This window comes from Rhodotorula paludigena (genome assembly GCF_050403205.1).
Source record: "Rhodotorula paludigena JCM10292 DNA, Rt_paludigena_JCM10292v1_ctg54, whole genome shotgun sequence".
NCBI lineage: Eukaryota > Fungi > Basidiomycota > Microbotryomycetes > Sporidiobolales > Sporidiobolaceae > Rhodotorula > Rhodotorula paludigena.
The window spans coordinates 57,065-72,948 of NW_027481404.1; the positions used below are offsets into that span (position 1 = coordinate 57,065).

Sequence of the window (15,884 nt, forward strand, 5' to 3'; positions counted from 1 at the left end):
TGTCCATTCCTGCGGTCGCACATAGCCTGCACGCTGTGAGGTTGTTGGCGTGTGACTTTTGCAAAGTGGCCCGCCCGCTGTACCTTTGACTCAATGATGACAAGTGTACCGTGAAGCGGTTCGCCAGCGGAAGCCGTGGTCGCCTTGCCCTCATGCGCGCCGTGTCCCGTCTCAATATGGCGGGTGACGACAAGGGGCATGGTCGAGAGTCATATCTGTACAAGTTCGAGGTCAGGAAATTCCGCAAGTTGTCCAGCACCAGGAAAGGACAGAGCGTACATGGAGCATTCGGCTCGCTATCCCACCGCACCTTCGCCTGGTGGGTCACACTGATCTCAAGGATGTGCTTGAAGCGCTCGGGAAGCAGGCGGTTCAGGATCGGAAGAATCGGAGCAATGATGTTTCCGTAGACAAGGTCGCTGCAAAGCGCGATTTTTATTCCTCAAGCTGCGAGCAGATCCCTCAGAATGACGCACCTCACATCACCTTCTGTGACGAGATTGCGCACACCCTGCGGCATGGTTGGAACATCGTTGACCAGGCCGATGAGGTGGGCGTACTCGGCGTGAAAGGGTGCGCTGAGGACTTGATTCCACGGCAAGAGATCTGGCTCAATCTTTTGAACCCGGTCCATTCCTGCGCCTGTATTTTCAGACGGAGAGCCTCGACCGTAGAAGGGACACACGGGCATGGGCTGCGCGAGCACTGCCTCGGCAGTTGCGCGGCCGTACTTCACCTTGAAGCGCGGGTCTTCTTGCTCGGCCACTAGACGACGGTGGAACGCCTTGAAGTTGTCAAGAATGCCTGGTCAGGAGGGCCACCCAGCGCAGATTGAAGGAGAAGCGCACATCGTGACCAAGTTCCCTCAGCTGGTGTTCCGGATTGCTCAATGTTCCGGTTGATGCTCGACTGGTGCGTAGAAGCGGGGACCGCAAGAGGTGGCGAGCGATAGGGGCGAAAGGGTTGCGCGATCGAGGCAAGAAGGCAGTCCAGCTTCTTGTGCCAGGCTGTTTCGGCTCAGGCTGCCGCAGCATGCTGTTCTGCAACTTCGCGCAGCCTTGTACGCGGACGAAGTGCTAAAGCAAGGGCAGGATGCTGACTTCGAATTGAGGCAGGAGGTAGCCGAGACAGGAGACGACAGACAGACCGGAGCAGCGGACGACTCGCGAGCAAGCGGAGCGTGCGCAGACGACGCGAGACCCTGAAAACTCCTGCTGGCGCTTTTCACCTCTTGCCAATTCGCCCTTGCACTGCTTGCCAGCCGCTTAGCGTCGACGCGTTGTGCGAGATGATTTCGACCAACGGCACGAAGTACGACGAGCGCGGCCAGCGCGCATCCGCTGCGCCGCTTGCGACAGGCGACGTGCTCAGACCGCTTGCCAGAGCGCTGAACCCGGATGCTGTGGCGTGGCCAACTCCGGGCAGCGCGGCCGAAGAGCTGCAACGCGAGGCGACGGGGACGCCGAACGAGCAGCGTCTCGCTCTCGACGACTTGCTCGCGGCAGTCAAGTCGACCGAGGGCTGGCGCAGCGTCACATTCCGCCTCACTGAGCCGCTCGTGCACGGCAATGGTCGTTTCAGCCAGGTGTGGCGGGCCGTCGCTGGCGTGCGCGGGCACGAGTGTGGGCCGGTCGTCGTCAAGATACTCGCCGAAGCCTTGTGGCGGCCTCAGGAAGATCTCGGGCCCCTCGAATGGTGGTACCCGCTTGAAGACCGCATCAACTCCGAGAATCACGCGTGAGTTCCGCTTCCTGCGGGCCCGGCGGGCAGGCGCTGAAGTGCTGCCGCTCTCGCCTTCGACAGCTACTCCGCGCTGCGGCCCCTTCAAGGTCGCGACGTTCCGCACTGCTACGGCAGCTTCTCCTTCAGCATGCCCTGGGGCGAGGCCGCCGTCGGACTTGTCCTTGAGGACCTCTTGCATGTTGCGGAACCCCTCGAGCACCTCTGCAAGCGCGAGCTAGCGCAGCTGCGGAGCGTTCACGACTGGCATCGCTTGGTGAGCTTCTTTCTGGTTGTCGAAAGAACTTTGACTACTCAGCTCACGCCAACTTCCTTGAGCAGATTCGCCCATCCCTCAAGCAGCTCCAGCGCATCTTTGCGCTGAACGTGACGAGCACGCATACAGATCCTGCACGCAACATCTTTGTGCTCCGCAGTGCCGCCCTTCCGCCCCTCAGATACATCTTCACGGGTTTCGGAAGGACCGCTCCGCTTGACGAAGCGCAAAGGGAGCACGAGGTCAAATATCCGGGCCGCGCCATAGCGGCATTGGATGAGCGCTGGCTTGCGGCCTCATGGTTTGCACTCAAGAGTGGAGGCGAGATCTTCTATGAGTGGCTCAGTTGGGCCCACGGGGAGGAGCCGGAGCTGTTCACGCCAAGTGGATCATTTCGGGGGAGCCGGTCGAGTGTTACTAGCGACGACAGCGACGGCAGCGAGGTGTAGGAGCGATTCTTTCTATTCAATGATTGCAGTTGTCTTGATAGGCGTTCTGCCGATAAAAACAAGTGAAGAACGAGAGATGTATTTGCATCTGAAACGATCATGTGCGAACCAAGGCGGACCCCTTGCAGGTACAGTGTGGGCAACAACAAGGAGCAGGAACGGTGTACGTACTCTGTGAACATATCTGGCAAGAAATTTCTCGCAATCAGAATGTAGTCGAGGAGATGTTGCCTTCAGCGCTTTCTCAACCGCCAAGGGGCAAGCGGCGAGGACCGCTTGAAAGCTATGACGACGAGATGTGAGAAACGTCAAGACGGCGTCAGGTTCAGAAACGTGGCGAGGCCAACGCACGAGATAGGAGACTAGGCGAGGGAATCAAATGCCGAGCGACTTGCAAGCGGGCTCTGGGACAGGCGACGTGGCCGGAGATGAGTTGCGCGAGCGGAAAACGGACGCCTGAGAAACAGGAGACGCGAGCAGATCGTCAATGGACTCGTCGTCCGTTTCGTCGAGCGAATCTTGCAGTCCGATGCGCGGCGGCGCCGGCGGACTGTCGCTGATTGCGCGACCGGGGTTGACGCGCTCCCAGAGCGTCTTGCCGTGAGGGTCGAGCGAATCGACGAGCTCGACGACGACAGGAGCATGGTCGGAGCCGAAGACGTCGCGCTCGATACGGATGTCATCAATCCATGGTAGCAGGTCTGGCGTGACCAGAACGTGGTCGTTTCGAGAGCCAGCGTTCCTCTTACGCTGCGCCTCAGTCGTCCAGCCTATAGGAAGTCAGCCACAGTCAATCAGCGTTTGATGTCTTTATCACGTACAACAGGGGCGACGCACAGCTGAACATGCCCTCGTCGTGCGGATATCTCTCGCGCAGGACGTCGCACAAGGGTCCTCGAGGGCCCGTCAGTTCGATGAGCCACTGGCGGGACGGGTGCCAGTCGTAGCGAGTCTGGCCCTCCCTCGCTGCGCGCTCCGCAGGATTGTGGCAGTCGAGCGAAGTCGGAATGATGTTCTGCGGGCCCTCATTAGCGCCTGCGTGCTTCTCCGAGACAGGCCGTGACAAGACGCACCAGATCGCCGACGACCATGACCTCGCGTCCGTTCTCGATTAGATTCTTGATCCTCGCGTCAAGCATCTTCTCGAAGTCGCCCTTCTTGAGCGCGCGATCCGCTTTTTTGTCCTCCTGGCGCACACCGTACCTGTACAAGTAGCAATCAGGTCAATCCGAGGGCGGCGATGCGGAAAACGCCTTCTTGTGGCAGGCTTGCGGAGTCCTCAAGGGGCAAAGGCACAGACGTACACGACGAGCAAGACGAACATGTCCCGATCGAGCACAATGACACGCCCCTCCGAGTCAAGCTCTTGCATGCGGCTGGCAGATAGACCCGTCTGCGCACTGCTCGGGTACGAACCGATGCAGTCATGCTTTGACATCCCGTGCGGAACGGGTGAGGAGCCGAGCCCCTCTTCAGCTTTGATGGGCACGACGGACGTCTTGCGGGTGAAGACTGCGGTTCCGTGAAGTGCTGCGCCCTTCGCCTCGCAAGTTGAGAAGAAGCTGTCGTAGTCCTCCATGAAAGCGAGGTTCGGGCCGATGTGCTCCTGCTTGACATGCGTCTCTGCGTGCGTGAGAGGCAGCGTCAACCTCTGAGAGATGCAAGAAGGTCTTGCAGACGAATCGCAATTGTTCGGCTCACCCTGCAGGCAGATGATGTCGGCGCGGAAAGAGTCGAGGATGTCGACGAAGGAGTGGCCCCTCCACCTGCATACGCTCGCGTAAGACCACACTGACCATTACAGTACGCATCATTCAGCAAGGAGGGCTACGCACGCAGGGTCTGCCGTCAGCTGCCTGATTCCGCCGATGCGACTGCCCTTAGGGTAGTAGCCCTGCGTCCGTCGCGGCCGCCCGCGTTAGAGGCGGCTAGCGAGGCCGAAGGCAGTCCACGCACGACATTTCACGTGACCAAGCGCATCCCGTGCGACCAGAGCGAGGCGAGCGGAAAGGAGGACCGTCCGAAGTGGGGGAGGCTGCGAGCGTGAGCGCAAGTGCGCAGGCGCTCGCCGCCGCTAGCGCAAGAGCAGCGATAGCTTCCGCACACGAGGCCTCGGGCTTGACAGACGGTCGAGGCTGAAACGGGAGGCGGGAGAGGAGAGCGGATGCGTCCAGGGCGCAAGGGACGGCAACTCGGACAGCTTTGTTCGCGGAGAATGAGGCGCTATGCCACGCTTGGAGACACATTGAACTGCGGTAACGACCTTGCCGGTCACGAGTGAGATGAGAACGGGGGCAGATTGCAGAGGCGAGAAGTGCGCGAGCGGAAACGGTGCGGGTGCAAGTAGGGAGGAGACGACAACAAATGGCACAGAGCGGGACATCAAACTGAGGGGATGAGGAGACGACGACCTGGCGAGGGAAATCACGGATGGATGTTGCGCTTCCGCATCTTGTTCGGACGGCTTGACGCCTCCTTCACCGTTGGTCCGGAACGCTTGCCTGCGCGCCGCACAGCCTCCTGATCAGTGCCCACGAGACGGACTGCAACGCCAAGCAATGACGCACTGGCATTGGGCGGCTTGTACGAGTTTGGGACGACCTCGATGTCCGAGTCGTCCTGCGCGGACACCGGCGTGAGCGACGCCGACGAGTACGAGCCGCTTGGGCTCGAGCAATTGGGCGACGAGGATCGCGACGAGGACGGCAGGTCGTCCTCCGAGTCGTCGAGAACGAGAACCTCTGTCGAAGCGCTGCGCTTGTCCGTCGGCCCTGTAATGCTGCTGCGCGCCAGCACCTTCTCCTTCCGCCCCTGCCTCAGCGACTTGGTCTGAAACGGAGGCGGCGACAGCCGTTTGGCCGAAGAGTGAGTGGCCTTGGACGCGGACGAGGAGCTGGAGGTGCGGGAGGGCGCCGAGAAGGCGGATGAGCCCGTCGATGCGCTTCCATCAGGAGCGAGCGAGGCCGAAGACTTGAAGTGGTCGAGCATGGTGGGCTGGCGGGGCTTCATCTTGTTCTTGGCAGCGAAGTGGGGCGGTTCGCGCTGCATGTCACCGGGAAGTCGGCCCGGGTTCATCGCCTCCCAAAGCGTCTGGTCGTGCGAGTCGAGCGAGTCGTACAGCTCGAGCATGACGGGGGCGTGGTCCGAGCCGTGGATATCGCGCCGGATCGCGACGTCCTTGACCCACGGAAGGAGACCAGGCGTGACCAGAACGTGGTCGACGCGCGAACCCTTGTTCTGCTGGCGGAGCTTCTCGCTGCTCCAATCTGGGGGAAAAGCTGTGTCAGTGGCGTCGAAAACCCGCGACTGCAGTGGACTGTAACGTACTTGTGTAGGCCGACTCTTCTTTCGGATGCTTGAGGCGGAATGCGTCGCGGAGCAGCCCATCGCGCCCGGTGAGCTCGCGGAACCACTGCCTTGACGGATGGTCGTCGAAGGATCCCAGGTTGCTGCCGCTGCGGTTCTCCTGCTGAGCACGCCAATCGGGATTCCAGCAATTCCGGCTCGACGGCACGATGTTCTGCGGAGCGGAATCAGGAACAGTTCAGCAGACGGAGCTTACACAAACGCGCAGAGTGCTAGACTTACCAAGTCGCCGACGACGACGACTTCGCGGCCCGCGTCGACAAAGTTGCGGACGCGCTCCTGCAGCACAGTCTGAAAGTCGGTCTTGAAGGCGGCGCGGGTTGGATCGACGGCCTTCGTGTCCTTGTTGACTCTCTCGAGCACTCCATACCTGATTGCAAGTGGGCGTGAGCGTCGAACTGGCGTAGCAGAGTCTGTGTGAAAGGGAACACACACGTTGACAAGAATGAAGAGGCCAAGGTCGAGGACGAGAACACGGCCTTCGTTGTCTACCTCGGCCATTCGTGCTGTGCTCAGTCGAGTCGCCGCCGGCGTCGGGTATGCTCCGATGCGCTCGCTAGCCGGCGTGCCAGGCGGCATCAGCGAGGGAGTGAGCCCCTCTTCGGCCTTGACGGGGACGGTCGAGCTCTTTTGGCTGAAGACCGCCGTGCCGTGGAGCGACCTGCCCTTGGCTTCGAACGTCGAGAAGAAGCTGTCGTAATCTTGCATGCGAGCGAGATCCGGGCCGATGTGCTCCTGCTTGATGCGCGTCTCTGAGGGTGCGTCCGACTTGATCAGCATCTGTTAAGCCGCAAAGATGGTGCGCATGGGAGGGCAATGAAGCAGGGCTTACCCTGCAGGCAGACGATGTCCGCGCGGAACGAGTCGAGAATGTCGACGAAAGATTGTGCGCGCCACCTGCGTGCCGCGCCCGTCAGACTCTCGTTCCACGAGTCACACTCTTTCGCCTTGCCACGACAGACAGATCACGTACGCCGGGTCGGTCGTCAAGTATCGAAGTCCTCCAGCGCGACTGCCCTCGTCGCAGTAGTAGCCCTGTTGAGCAGCAGACTGAGTCAGGGACGGACAGGTACGATGACACCGGACTACACACCACGTTCCACGTGACCAGGCGCATCCTGAGCCTCTCGAACAGGCTGAGGGGAACGAACTCGGCACGAAGTGGGGGCGAGCGTGCGCGCCTTCGAGGCGCAGCGAGAACGCCGCGCACGCCCACGAGCGAGCCTGAAGAAACAATCTGCCTCGTACAGCGAGTCTGATGATCGAGTCGTACGGGATGAGGGGGGAGAACGAGATCGACGTTCGCGCTGATGAGCCAACTTTGCGACTCTCGGTGAGGGATGAGGTCGAATTATGCGAAGAGCTCTGTCAAGGCTCTAATAGAATCGTCGGACGACCGAATCCGGGGCTCGGAAGAAGGACACGTGAGGAAAGCTACCAAACTGTCTTCCGAACGCCTTTTCCTCGATTCTGCTGGCCAGCTCTCGTTCTTGCCTGCCTGTTCGTAGCACCATGCGATTCATATGCACCTCAAGTGCCCCGAGGCTGAAGTCAGCAGGGCAAGGTGTCCCGTACGCCTCACACTAGAGGTGAAACGTGTGGGTGTGCTCTCCTCCCGCTCCGTCAAGCAACGATGTCGCCCGGAGACAAATCACGCAGCCTGCTAGAGGCAGCAGACTTTGTCCTCAATACGCCTGGAAGAAGCGAGAGGCGATTGGCCGTGTACCGCGACGGTCGGATCAAGGCAGGGCAACATTCGCTCCTGCTCACGTCCGTGAGACGCGCACGCCCTAGTCAGGTGCCGACGCTGCACAAGTCAGGCGGACCCGTTGTCGTATTTGCGCAGATCTTGGGACAGCCGCTGAGTCCGACACGCAGTCGCGAGTCAACAGTTACGGCGATAGAGAAGCGAAGCGCAGACCTTAACGAGGTGTTCACACGAGCATCTGCATAGCACACGCCCTCATGGAGACCTTAGCAAGACGGCCCATACTGCAAGCGCCGCATGCGAGAGCCATGCACGTTCGGCGGGATCCCGGATGGCACAGAGCAGAGGCCAGAGAGTGCGCGAGAAGCGAGCGCAGCGGTGTAGCGAGAATGTGACGCTAGTTCTAGGCACAGAAGAAGATCCCAGGCTAGTCAAGCGCTCTGCAGCTGCGGTGTGGTCGCGTGCACGAAGCTGAGGAGCCTCTCCCCATCGCGCGAGTGGACGAGCCTCGGCACCGCCCACCACCTCGCAATGGCCGCATTCGTTCCTGTGAGTGGTAGAGACGCCGTCGAAAAGCTACCACAATTGACCTGAGCATCGCATTGCAGCGCCGTGCCGTCGCCGCTACGGTGCGGACTCTCGCCACCACCTCCGCACCGCCGCCTATCGCCTCGACGTCGACTGGCGCAGTGCCGCACCGCCCGCGTCTCGACAAGCTGCGGGCAGAGCAGGCGAGCATCGACGACTTTCTCGGCGGCGAGCCAATCGAAAAGGAGCGCGTTGTCTTCTCGAAGAACAAGACGTGCGTCCGTCTCGGCGACAAAGTGGCTCTCGGGTGGTACAGCAGAGCTGACAATATACGTCACACTCACCGTACGCAGCCCTCGCTTGCCCAAGTACCTGAAGACTGAGATCCCGACGTCGACGAGCTACAACAAGATCAAGCAGGACCTGCGCGGCTTGAAGCTCCACACGGTCTGCGAGGAGGCGCGGTGTCCCAACATTGGTCAGTGCTGGGGCGGCGAGAAGGGCGACGCGACGGCGACTATCATGGTGCGCTTTCCGTGCCCCCACCCTGCTTTTGCGAGCCGAGATGCTTACCTCATCCTTGTTTCCACAGCTCATGGGCGACACGTGCACCCGCGGATGCCGCTTCTGCGCCATCAAGACGTCGCGCGCACCGCCGCCGCTCGACGTGCACGAGCCAGAGAACACGGCAGAGGCCATCTCGCGCTGGGGCGTTGGGTACATCGTCATGACGAGCGTCGACCGCGACGGTACGTGCTTTTCTCAAACGGAGAGCGAGTCTGGTGCTCATGTCTCGTCTGGCGCAGACTTGCCTGATGGCGGTGCCGCCCACATCGCCGAGACGGTTCGCCGGACCAAGGCAAAGTGCGTTTCCCTCTCGGCTTCTTTCCTATCAACTCCGACTGACTGAACTCCGACGCAGAGCACCTCACATCCTCATTGAAGCGCTCACGCCCGACTTTGCCGGCGACGCCGCCGCGATCCGCCTCGTCGCGCAGTCCGGCCTCGACGTCTTTGCGCACAACATGGAGACGGTCGAGTCGCGCACTCCGTTCGTCCGCGATCCCCGCGCAAAGTATCGCCAGAGTCTCGAAGTGCTGCGCCTCGCGAAGGAGGCGAAGGAGGGGCTCATCACCAAGACGAGCTTGATGCTCGGCGTTGGCGAGACGGACGAGGAGATCATGCAGACGCTCAAGGGTGCGATTTCGGCTCTCTTCGTCCCCTGACATTGCACTGACACGATGATTCTGCAGACCTGCGCGCCAACAACGTCGACGTCGTCACCTTCGGGCAGTACATGCGTCCGACCAAGCGCCACATGAAGGTCTCGGACTACGTCTCGCCCGAGAAGTTCGACTTCTGGGCCAAGCAGGCCGAGGAGCTCGGCTTCCTGTACTGGGCCAGCGGGCCGCTCGTGCGCTCGTCGTTCAAGGCGAACGAGCTGCTCAAGAGCAGCGCCGGCAAGCGGTTGCTCCAGGGTCTCAAGGGCCGCGACGGTCCTGTCGAGGCGCTCACGAAGGACGGCGAGCGTCGTGTCCTCGAAGGCATTCGGGCCTAGACGGGTAGCTTGCGAATGGACACTGCCGCTCAACCGTCCGCGTTGCCTGGTGAGTGAGAGAGAAGCGAGATGCGAATTGCGTAGACGAGCACAACAAGGGGAAGAAAGAATCTAAGCGTCTACAGCCAGTCTATCGCGAGATGCGCATCTTGCCGTCCGAGTCGAAGTCGACCTCGACATCCATCACGCCGTGCTCGTCTGCCGCGCCTCCGAAGCCACCGTCCTCGGACCCGCCCGCCCTCCGCTTCGCCGACATTCGCTTGTCACGCCGCGCGTGCCGCTCGACCTCGCGCAGCGAGCGCGCCTCGCGCTTGCCCATCTCGCGATCCGCCTTCTTCCCGCGGTGGCGCGCGTCGCCGCCAAACTTGCTGCGCGGCGCGAGGTCGGGCGAGTCGAACGCGGACGGCGTCGTTGAAGGGGACGGCTGCGGGCCGTTCTTTGGCGCGTGCGGGAACGTGTCGCCCCACGAGACCTTGCGAGCGTCGTAGTACGCTTGGCGGCCTTGAGACTTGGGGATCGTGTGCCGCTCAATGTCGCCTGCAGCGCGCAGACAAGTCAGTTCACCGGTGAGGTAGGGTGAAGCCTGCCACGTACCGCTCGATGCGCAGACCTCCATGATGATGTGCCCCGACCGCTTCTTCGGCGGCGCAACCAGCCGCGGCCAGCTCAGCTCGCTCGGGACGTCGATCGTGTCTTGCTGCGCTGCCGTCGGAATGACTGAAGCGATGGCGCGGACGGCCGCATCGGGCGCGGCCTGCGCTTCGAGAGCGTCCACCTCGGCGAGAAGTCCTTCGACGGCAGACGGACGCGCAGGTGCCGCCGATGTAGGGCGCTGACCGCGGCGAACGACGACGTAGGAGAACTTAGAATCCTCTTCTCCGCGTGAAGAGTGCTTAGTGTTCCGGAGAAAGGCGGGCGTCTTGACTGTGTGTGCGGGGCGAGTGAGTTCTGCGCACGGCTAGATCGGCAATGCCGACGAACCTCGCTGTCCGAAATGACAGAACGACTTGGTCGAGTGGTGCAAAGGGCAGCCGCCATCGTGCGGGCACTGGGGACGAAAGCGGTGAGACTCGTCCACGGACCGGTTGCGGGAGACGACGCACAGGTGCTATGACGAACGAACCGAGTGACGGGTCCACTTCGGCGTCTTCGTTAACCTCGGGAACAGCTTCAAAGCCCGCATCGAGCAGCTCCTGGTCCAGCTCCACGTCGACGAACCCCTTGGCCCGCGTCACCTCTCGCCGCCCGTACATAAGGAGCTGCTCGCGCGCCTCGATCACCAAGCGACTGCCAGCCGGCGTGCCGCGGTCGATAAGGATCATGAGTTCGGCACCCGAGTCCCACATGGCCCGCACGAGGTCCTTGCGCTTCTCGCGCGTCGGTAGCTCGCCGAGTGAGAAGGCCGCAAGGGCGATCGTGCGCTTGCGCTCACTCGACTTGCGCGAGAGCTGGAGCTTGGCGAGTGACGAGGCGGAAGCTGGAAGGGCGAGCTGGAATGCCTTGGCATCGAGGCGAGCGGAAGTGGCCGCGCCCGACAGGACGCCGTCGTCCGTCCTGCGCAGCGGGAGCGCGCCAAACAACCCGCTCGACAACTCAACCATGCTGCGCGCCGGGTCCAGCCCGAAGTACTCGCGCGCGACGCCGTCTGCCGTTTCGACGCCCCATACGTCCTCGAACGCCCACGCGGCGCTGCCTGTCCCGCTGCCATAGTCGACCAAGCGATCTGGCGACCACGGTGGGCCCGCCCTGCCGTCTTCGTCGGTTGCCAGCAACTGAAGGCGCTGCTTGGTGACGTCGAGAACGTGCAGGGTCGCGGCGTAGACAGACGGCATGAGGCCTGCGAGGTAGGCGAGCGAGGAGACGGCATCGTAGCTATTCGAGGTAATCGGTTTGCCCGAGCTGGGCGGAGCGAGTCCGGATGTGCGCTTCAAGCGCGCGTAAAGGTCGAGGGCATTCTGGCGAATAAGGGTCTTGTCGTCGATGCCTGCGAGTACGGAGGTCAGCTGAAGAAGGCGATGCAGAAGGGCACGACGGGGTGCGCACTGTCGACGATCGCGTCCGTAGCGAGCTTGAGCTCTCGTGGCAGCTGCACGTCACCTCGCAGCGACTCTCCGCGACGTGCAGCGGGCGACTTGCTCACTGCGCCCGACTCGTTCGCGCGCTCCTGCTCGGCGCGGTGCCCAGCATAGATGTCGAGCGAGAAGCGGTCGATCGTTGCGCTTGATGCTGTGCGCGCCTGCTTGTGCACAGTGGGCCGCACCGCCCGCGAGAGCATCTTGTCGCGCCGGCTGTGGTGGCGGTGCTCGAAAGCGCACAGGCGCGGGGTCTGCGAATCCGCCAAGTCGGGAAGCGTGCGCCGCCCCTGAGGTGAGGGAGCTCAGGGGCGGTGAGCTCAGACTGGCAGCGACCTTGCCCTCGTCGCCTCCGCCGCCTGCGTGCACAAGCCTGCCTGCAACGACCTGCTGTACTGGTCATAAGGGTCCAGGCCAGCGCTAGGACCGCAAGAGCACAAGGTGGCGAGTCGACCTCGTGCGCTTCTCGCGCGGAAGACGCGACTCCGACTCTTCCCTCTTTCACCCCATCGCACGAGGGCAATTTCATGGCATACACAGACAAGTCTCGACACCCTTCATGATCCCAGCTCGGGGCGGGCGAGGCGGCGGGCGAACCGGGAGAAACGCATCGCACGCCCTCCTCCGCTCACCTCCCATCCCTGCTTCTTCTCACCTCTCAGCATCCTTGCGACAGATGGCGCGGGGAATTCAACACCTTGCAGGCAGGGGCGCGACAGAGAGACAAGACGGAACAATCGAACAGACTTAGAGCTTGTCGTAGACTGCGGGCGGGTGGGACGGTCAGCATTGCTCACATCCTCGCGATGTTCTTCCGCCAGAGCGCTCCGAACGGTCCGGGGGGCATTGAGAGTGTACGTACACTGGTCGAGGGTCGGGATCTCGGGCTTCAGACCCTTGCGCTGACGGATCTGGAGTACAAGCTGCTCCACCTTGCCACCCTTCTCGAGCACGTTGCCCGGCATCGTCTGCCAGTGGTCGAAAACCATTTGGGGGAAGCTGTAGTGCGCGAGGACGGTATACCAGTCAGTCAAGGTCGAAGAAGCCAGCCCGGAGGTAAGGGGACGCACGCCTGGCCACCGGTCGCCTGGCGGAGCTCGCCCGTGAAACCGAACGACTCTGCGAGCGTGATCGTACAGTACAGAAAGCCGGGAGAGGTAGTCGAGGCGTCGAGTCGAAGCGAGGAAGAGAGAGAAAGGAGAGAGCAAATCGCAGTCAGTCCACTGCGCAACTCGCTCCCACGCGCGACCCGACAAACACGCACCGTTGACAGGGAGGTACGCCTTGACGGTGTACATGGGCGTGCCCGGGCGCTGCTCCTCGGAGAAGACCATACCGCGCTTGCGGTTGAGCGTCGAGTAGATGCCACCAAGAGCCGTCTCGGGGCACTGGACCTCGATCTGGTACACGGGCTCCTGGAGACCCGGCTCGGCGAGGAGCGACGCGGCGTAGACGACGCGACGGCAAGTGGGGATGATCTGTCCGCCACCACGGTGGATCGCGTCGGTGTGGAGCGTCACGTCGAGGATGTTGAAGCGCGAGCAGCGCATGATCTCCTCGGCGCAGGGACCCTCTGCACAGCGCATGAGCTGTTAGCATTCGTGCGAGTACGAGAAAGAGAAAGCACAAACCCTTGGTCGCCCACTGGAACGCAGCAACACACGAGTCCTTGATCTCGTTGAGGAACTGAACACCCTTGGTCGTGTCGACAAGGAAGTTGGGGCCCTGGCCATCGGGGCCGAAGCACCAGATCTTACGGGCGTCGGTAACGTCCCAGCCGAACTCGTCGGCGAGGATACGGGCGCGCGCCTTGAAGTCGTCGCGCGGGCCGATCTTGCCGTCGGCGACAGCCTTGGCGACCTCCTCGTCGACGGGCTGCGCCTTGAGGTAGATACGGTTGTGCTTGTTCTGCGACTTCGAGAGGGCAGTCATCGACGACTCGGCCTGGACGGTCTCGCGGTAGCCGACGACCGGGTCGGAGATCTTGAGCGGGACACCGGCGTGGTCCTCAACGAGATCCTTGAGGCAGATCTCGAGGTGGAGCTCACCGGCACCGGCGACAATGTGCTCGCCAGTCTCGCCGATCCAGGTCTGGACACACGGGTCGGACTTCGAGAGACGCTTGAGACCCTCGACGAGCTTGGGCAGGTCGTTGGCGTTCTTGACCTCGACGGCGACCTGGACGACAGGCGAGACGGAGAACTTCATGACGCGCATGTTGTGCGCAGTCTCCGAGGTCGTGAGCGTACCAGACTTGAGGAGGAACTGGTCAACGCCGACGAGACCGACGATGTTGCCGGCCGGGCAGTCCTCGAGCGGGTCGACCTTGCCGCCCATCATGAGGACGGTGCGCTGGATCGACTTGACGAACAAGTCCTCCTTCTTGCCCGGGACGTAGTTCGGGCCCTGGATGCGGATCTTGGGGCCCGAACGAACCGTGCCGGAGAAGACACGGCCGAACGCGTAGAAGCGACCCTTGTCGGAGGTCGGCACCATCTTCGAGACGTAGAGCATGAGCGGGCCCTTGGCGTCGCAGTCGCGGATGGCGACAGCGCACTCGTCGTCCATCGGGCCCTCGTAGAGGGTGTCGACACGGTAGCGCTGGGCGGTCTGGGGCGACGGGAGGTTGATGACAATCATCTCGAGGAGCGAGTCGCCAGCCGGCAAGAACTTGCGCATAACGACCTTGAGGAGGGCCTTGCCCTCGAGGTCCTTCTCGTCGGAGGTGAGGTTGATCTCGAGCTTCTCAAGAAGGGCCGGAATCTGGTCCTTCTTAAAGTTCATGACCGAGTCGAAGATGCGGAAGATCGGGTCGAGAACAAACTGCGGGTCGCAAGGGCGGGTCCGTCAGTCCTCCGAACGCGCTCTTCTGGACGAAAACTCGAGACGCACCATGTTGAAACCACGCTCGAGGGGCTTGCCGTCGGCGTCGGTCGCCTTGGTCGACCACTTCTTCGTCTTCGGGTTGAAGTAGTTGTCGCCCCAAAGCTTGGGCATGAGCTTGTCCTTCGAGACACCGAACTTCTTGGCGTAGCGGTTGGCGAACTGGCGGAGGGTGAAAGCCCAGCCGTGGAGACCGGAGCCGAACGCGACCGTGCCGGCCTCGGGGTAGACCTGGACGTCGCCAAGGACGGCCTCGTTGTAGGTCGAGATGATGACGTTGACCGACTCGATGGTGCGAGCAAAGGTCTGGTAGAGCTCCTCCTTGGCGATCTGGAGCTCGAGGAGGGCGCGGTCGACCTTGTTGATAACAACGACGGGCTTGATGCGCTCGCCGAGGGCCTGGCGAAGGACGGTCTCGGTCTGGACGCAGACACCGTCGATGGTGTCGACGACGACGAGAGCACCGTCGGTAACACGGAGAGCAGCCGTGACCTCAGACGAGAAGTCGACGTGACCGGGCGAGTCGATGAGGTTGATAAGGAACTCGCCGCCTGAGGGGAGGAAGGACCAGGTCAGTCTCTGCGCCGGCGTGCACCGGCGGATCGAACGGACCCTCGGTCTTCTGCTTGATCTCGCCAATGTCGTCCTTCGGGAGCTCGAAGAACATCGAGATGGCAGTCGACTTGATCGTGATACCACGCTCCTGCTCGTCGGCACGGGTGTCCATCGCACGCGTGTCACCGGCCTTGGCCGAGGCAATGATACCGGCCTTCGACAGCAGCGAGTCGGTAAGGGTCGACTTGCCGTGGTCGACTGCGGCGAGGGAAGAGTCCGGGTCAGTATATGGCGCGGAGGGGAAGGGGGTGGTCGATCGGGAGGTGGCGCACCGTGGGCGATGACCGACACTGTCAGGTGCAAGCAAACGTCAGCACAGTGCTCTCTGACGAACGGGAAAGACGCTCCACGCACTGTTACGGATGCTGCAGGGCGCGAGAGTTCGCAGAGTGGAGGAAACGTCAGCTTGCCGGTTCGTGCGGGCGCACCCGGCCGTGTGTGGCCGGGCAGAGTGCGCAGAGACGCAAGACGCACTTCGTGGGCTTGTCCATGAGCCCACGGATCTCGTCTGCATGGCGATGCGGGCGAGGCCAGTCAGCGACGTGCGAGCTCAAGGGGCCAGCAGAAGTTTCGCGCGGCGAGGGGTAGCGCACCGACGGTGAAGTTGACCATGCTGGGCGACTTTCAAGCCGGTGGCTGCCTTGGTCAAAGAGAGAGAAAAGGGCAAGAGCCGCCGCAAACGCGAGGAAGGGGGGAGGGAGCAAAGAGG

The 15,884-nt window shown here is 62.2% G+C and overlaps 5 protein-coding genes across 5 annotated transcripts; 2 read left to right on the top strand and 3 right to left on the bottom strand.

Moving 5' to 3' along the window:
- Positions 1–1,288: 1,288 nt before the first annotated feature.
- Positions 1,289–2,445, top strand: JCM10292_007344 (uncharacterized protein; the record flags this gene model as incomplete). The annotated part of the gene is made up of 3 exons (XM_076651618.1): positions 1,289–1,737; positions 1,804–1,996; positions 2,062–2,445. 3 exons carry the CDS (start codon positions 1,289–1,291, stop codon positions 2,443–2,445), a joined length of 1,026 nt encoding a protein of 341 aa, XP_076502816.1.
- Positions 2,446–2,820: 375 nt separating this feature from the next.
- On the bottom strand, positions 2,821–6,928 carry JCM10292_007345 (uncharacterized protein; the record flags this gene model as incomplete). The annotated part of the gene is made up of 13 exons (XM_076651619.1): positions 2,821–3,215; positions 3,283–3,460; positions 3,519–3,648; positions 3,750–4,068; positions 4,147–4,211; positions 4,874–4,946; positions 5,013–5,711; positions 5,773–5,965; positions 6,034–6,181; positions 6,245–6,563; positions 6,644–6,708; positions 6,785–6,846; positions 6,905–6,928. 13 exons carry the CDS (start codon positions 6,926–6,928, stop codon positions 2,821–2,823), a joined length of 2,670 nt encoding a protein of 889 aa, XP_076502817.1.
- Positions 6,929–8,050: 1,122 nt separating this feature from the next.
- On the top strand, positions 8,051–9,605 carry LIP5 (lipoate synthase; the record flags this gene model as incomplete). The annotated part of the gene is made up of 7 exons (XM_076651620.1): positions 8,051–8,068; positions 8,128–8,321; positions 8,401–8,572; positions 8,640–8,796; positions 8,854–8,911; positions 8,970–9,244; positions 9,301–9,605. 7 exons carry the CDS (start codon positions 8,051–8,053, stop codon positions 9,603–9,605), a joined length of 1,179 nt encoding a protein of 392 aa, XP_076502818.1.
- A 130-nt stretch (positions 9,606–9,735) lies between these two features.
- Positions 9,736–11,880, bottom strand: RSM22 (tRNA methyltransferase RSM22; the record flags this gene model as incomplete). Its single annotated transcript, XM_076651621.1, has 5 exons — positions 9,736–10,142; positions 10,200–10,529; positions 10,587–10,653; positions 10,709–11,589; positions 11,649–11,880. 5 exons carry the CDS (start codon positions 11,878–11,880, stop codon positions 9,736–9,738), a joined length of 1,917 nt encoding a protein of 638 aa, XP_076502819.1.
- Positions 11,881–12,424: 544 nt separating this feature from the next.
- Positions 12,425–15,787, bottom strand: JCM10292_007348 (elongation factor 2; the record flags this gene model as incomplete). Its single annotated transcript, XM_076651622.1, has 11 exons — positions 12,425–12,441; positions 12,540–12,676; positions 12,748–12,796; positions 12,942–13,250; positions 13,309–14,500; positions 14,570–15,111; positions 15,173–15,373; positions 15,448–15,465; positions 15,530–15,540; positions 15,650–15,683; positions 15,769–15,787. The coding sequence occupies 11 exons, from the start codon at positions 15,785–15,787 to the stop codon at positions 12,425–12,427; spliced, it is 2,529 nt and encodes an 842-aa protein (XP_076502820.1).
- Between the last annotated feature and the right edge of the window lie 97 nt (positions 15,788–15,884).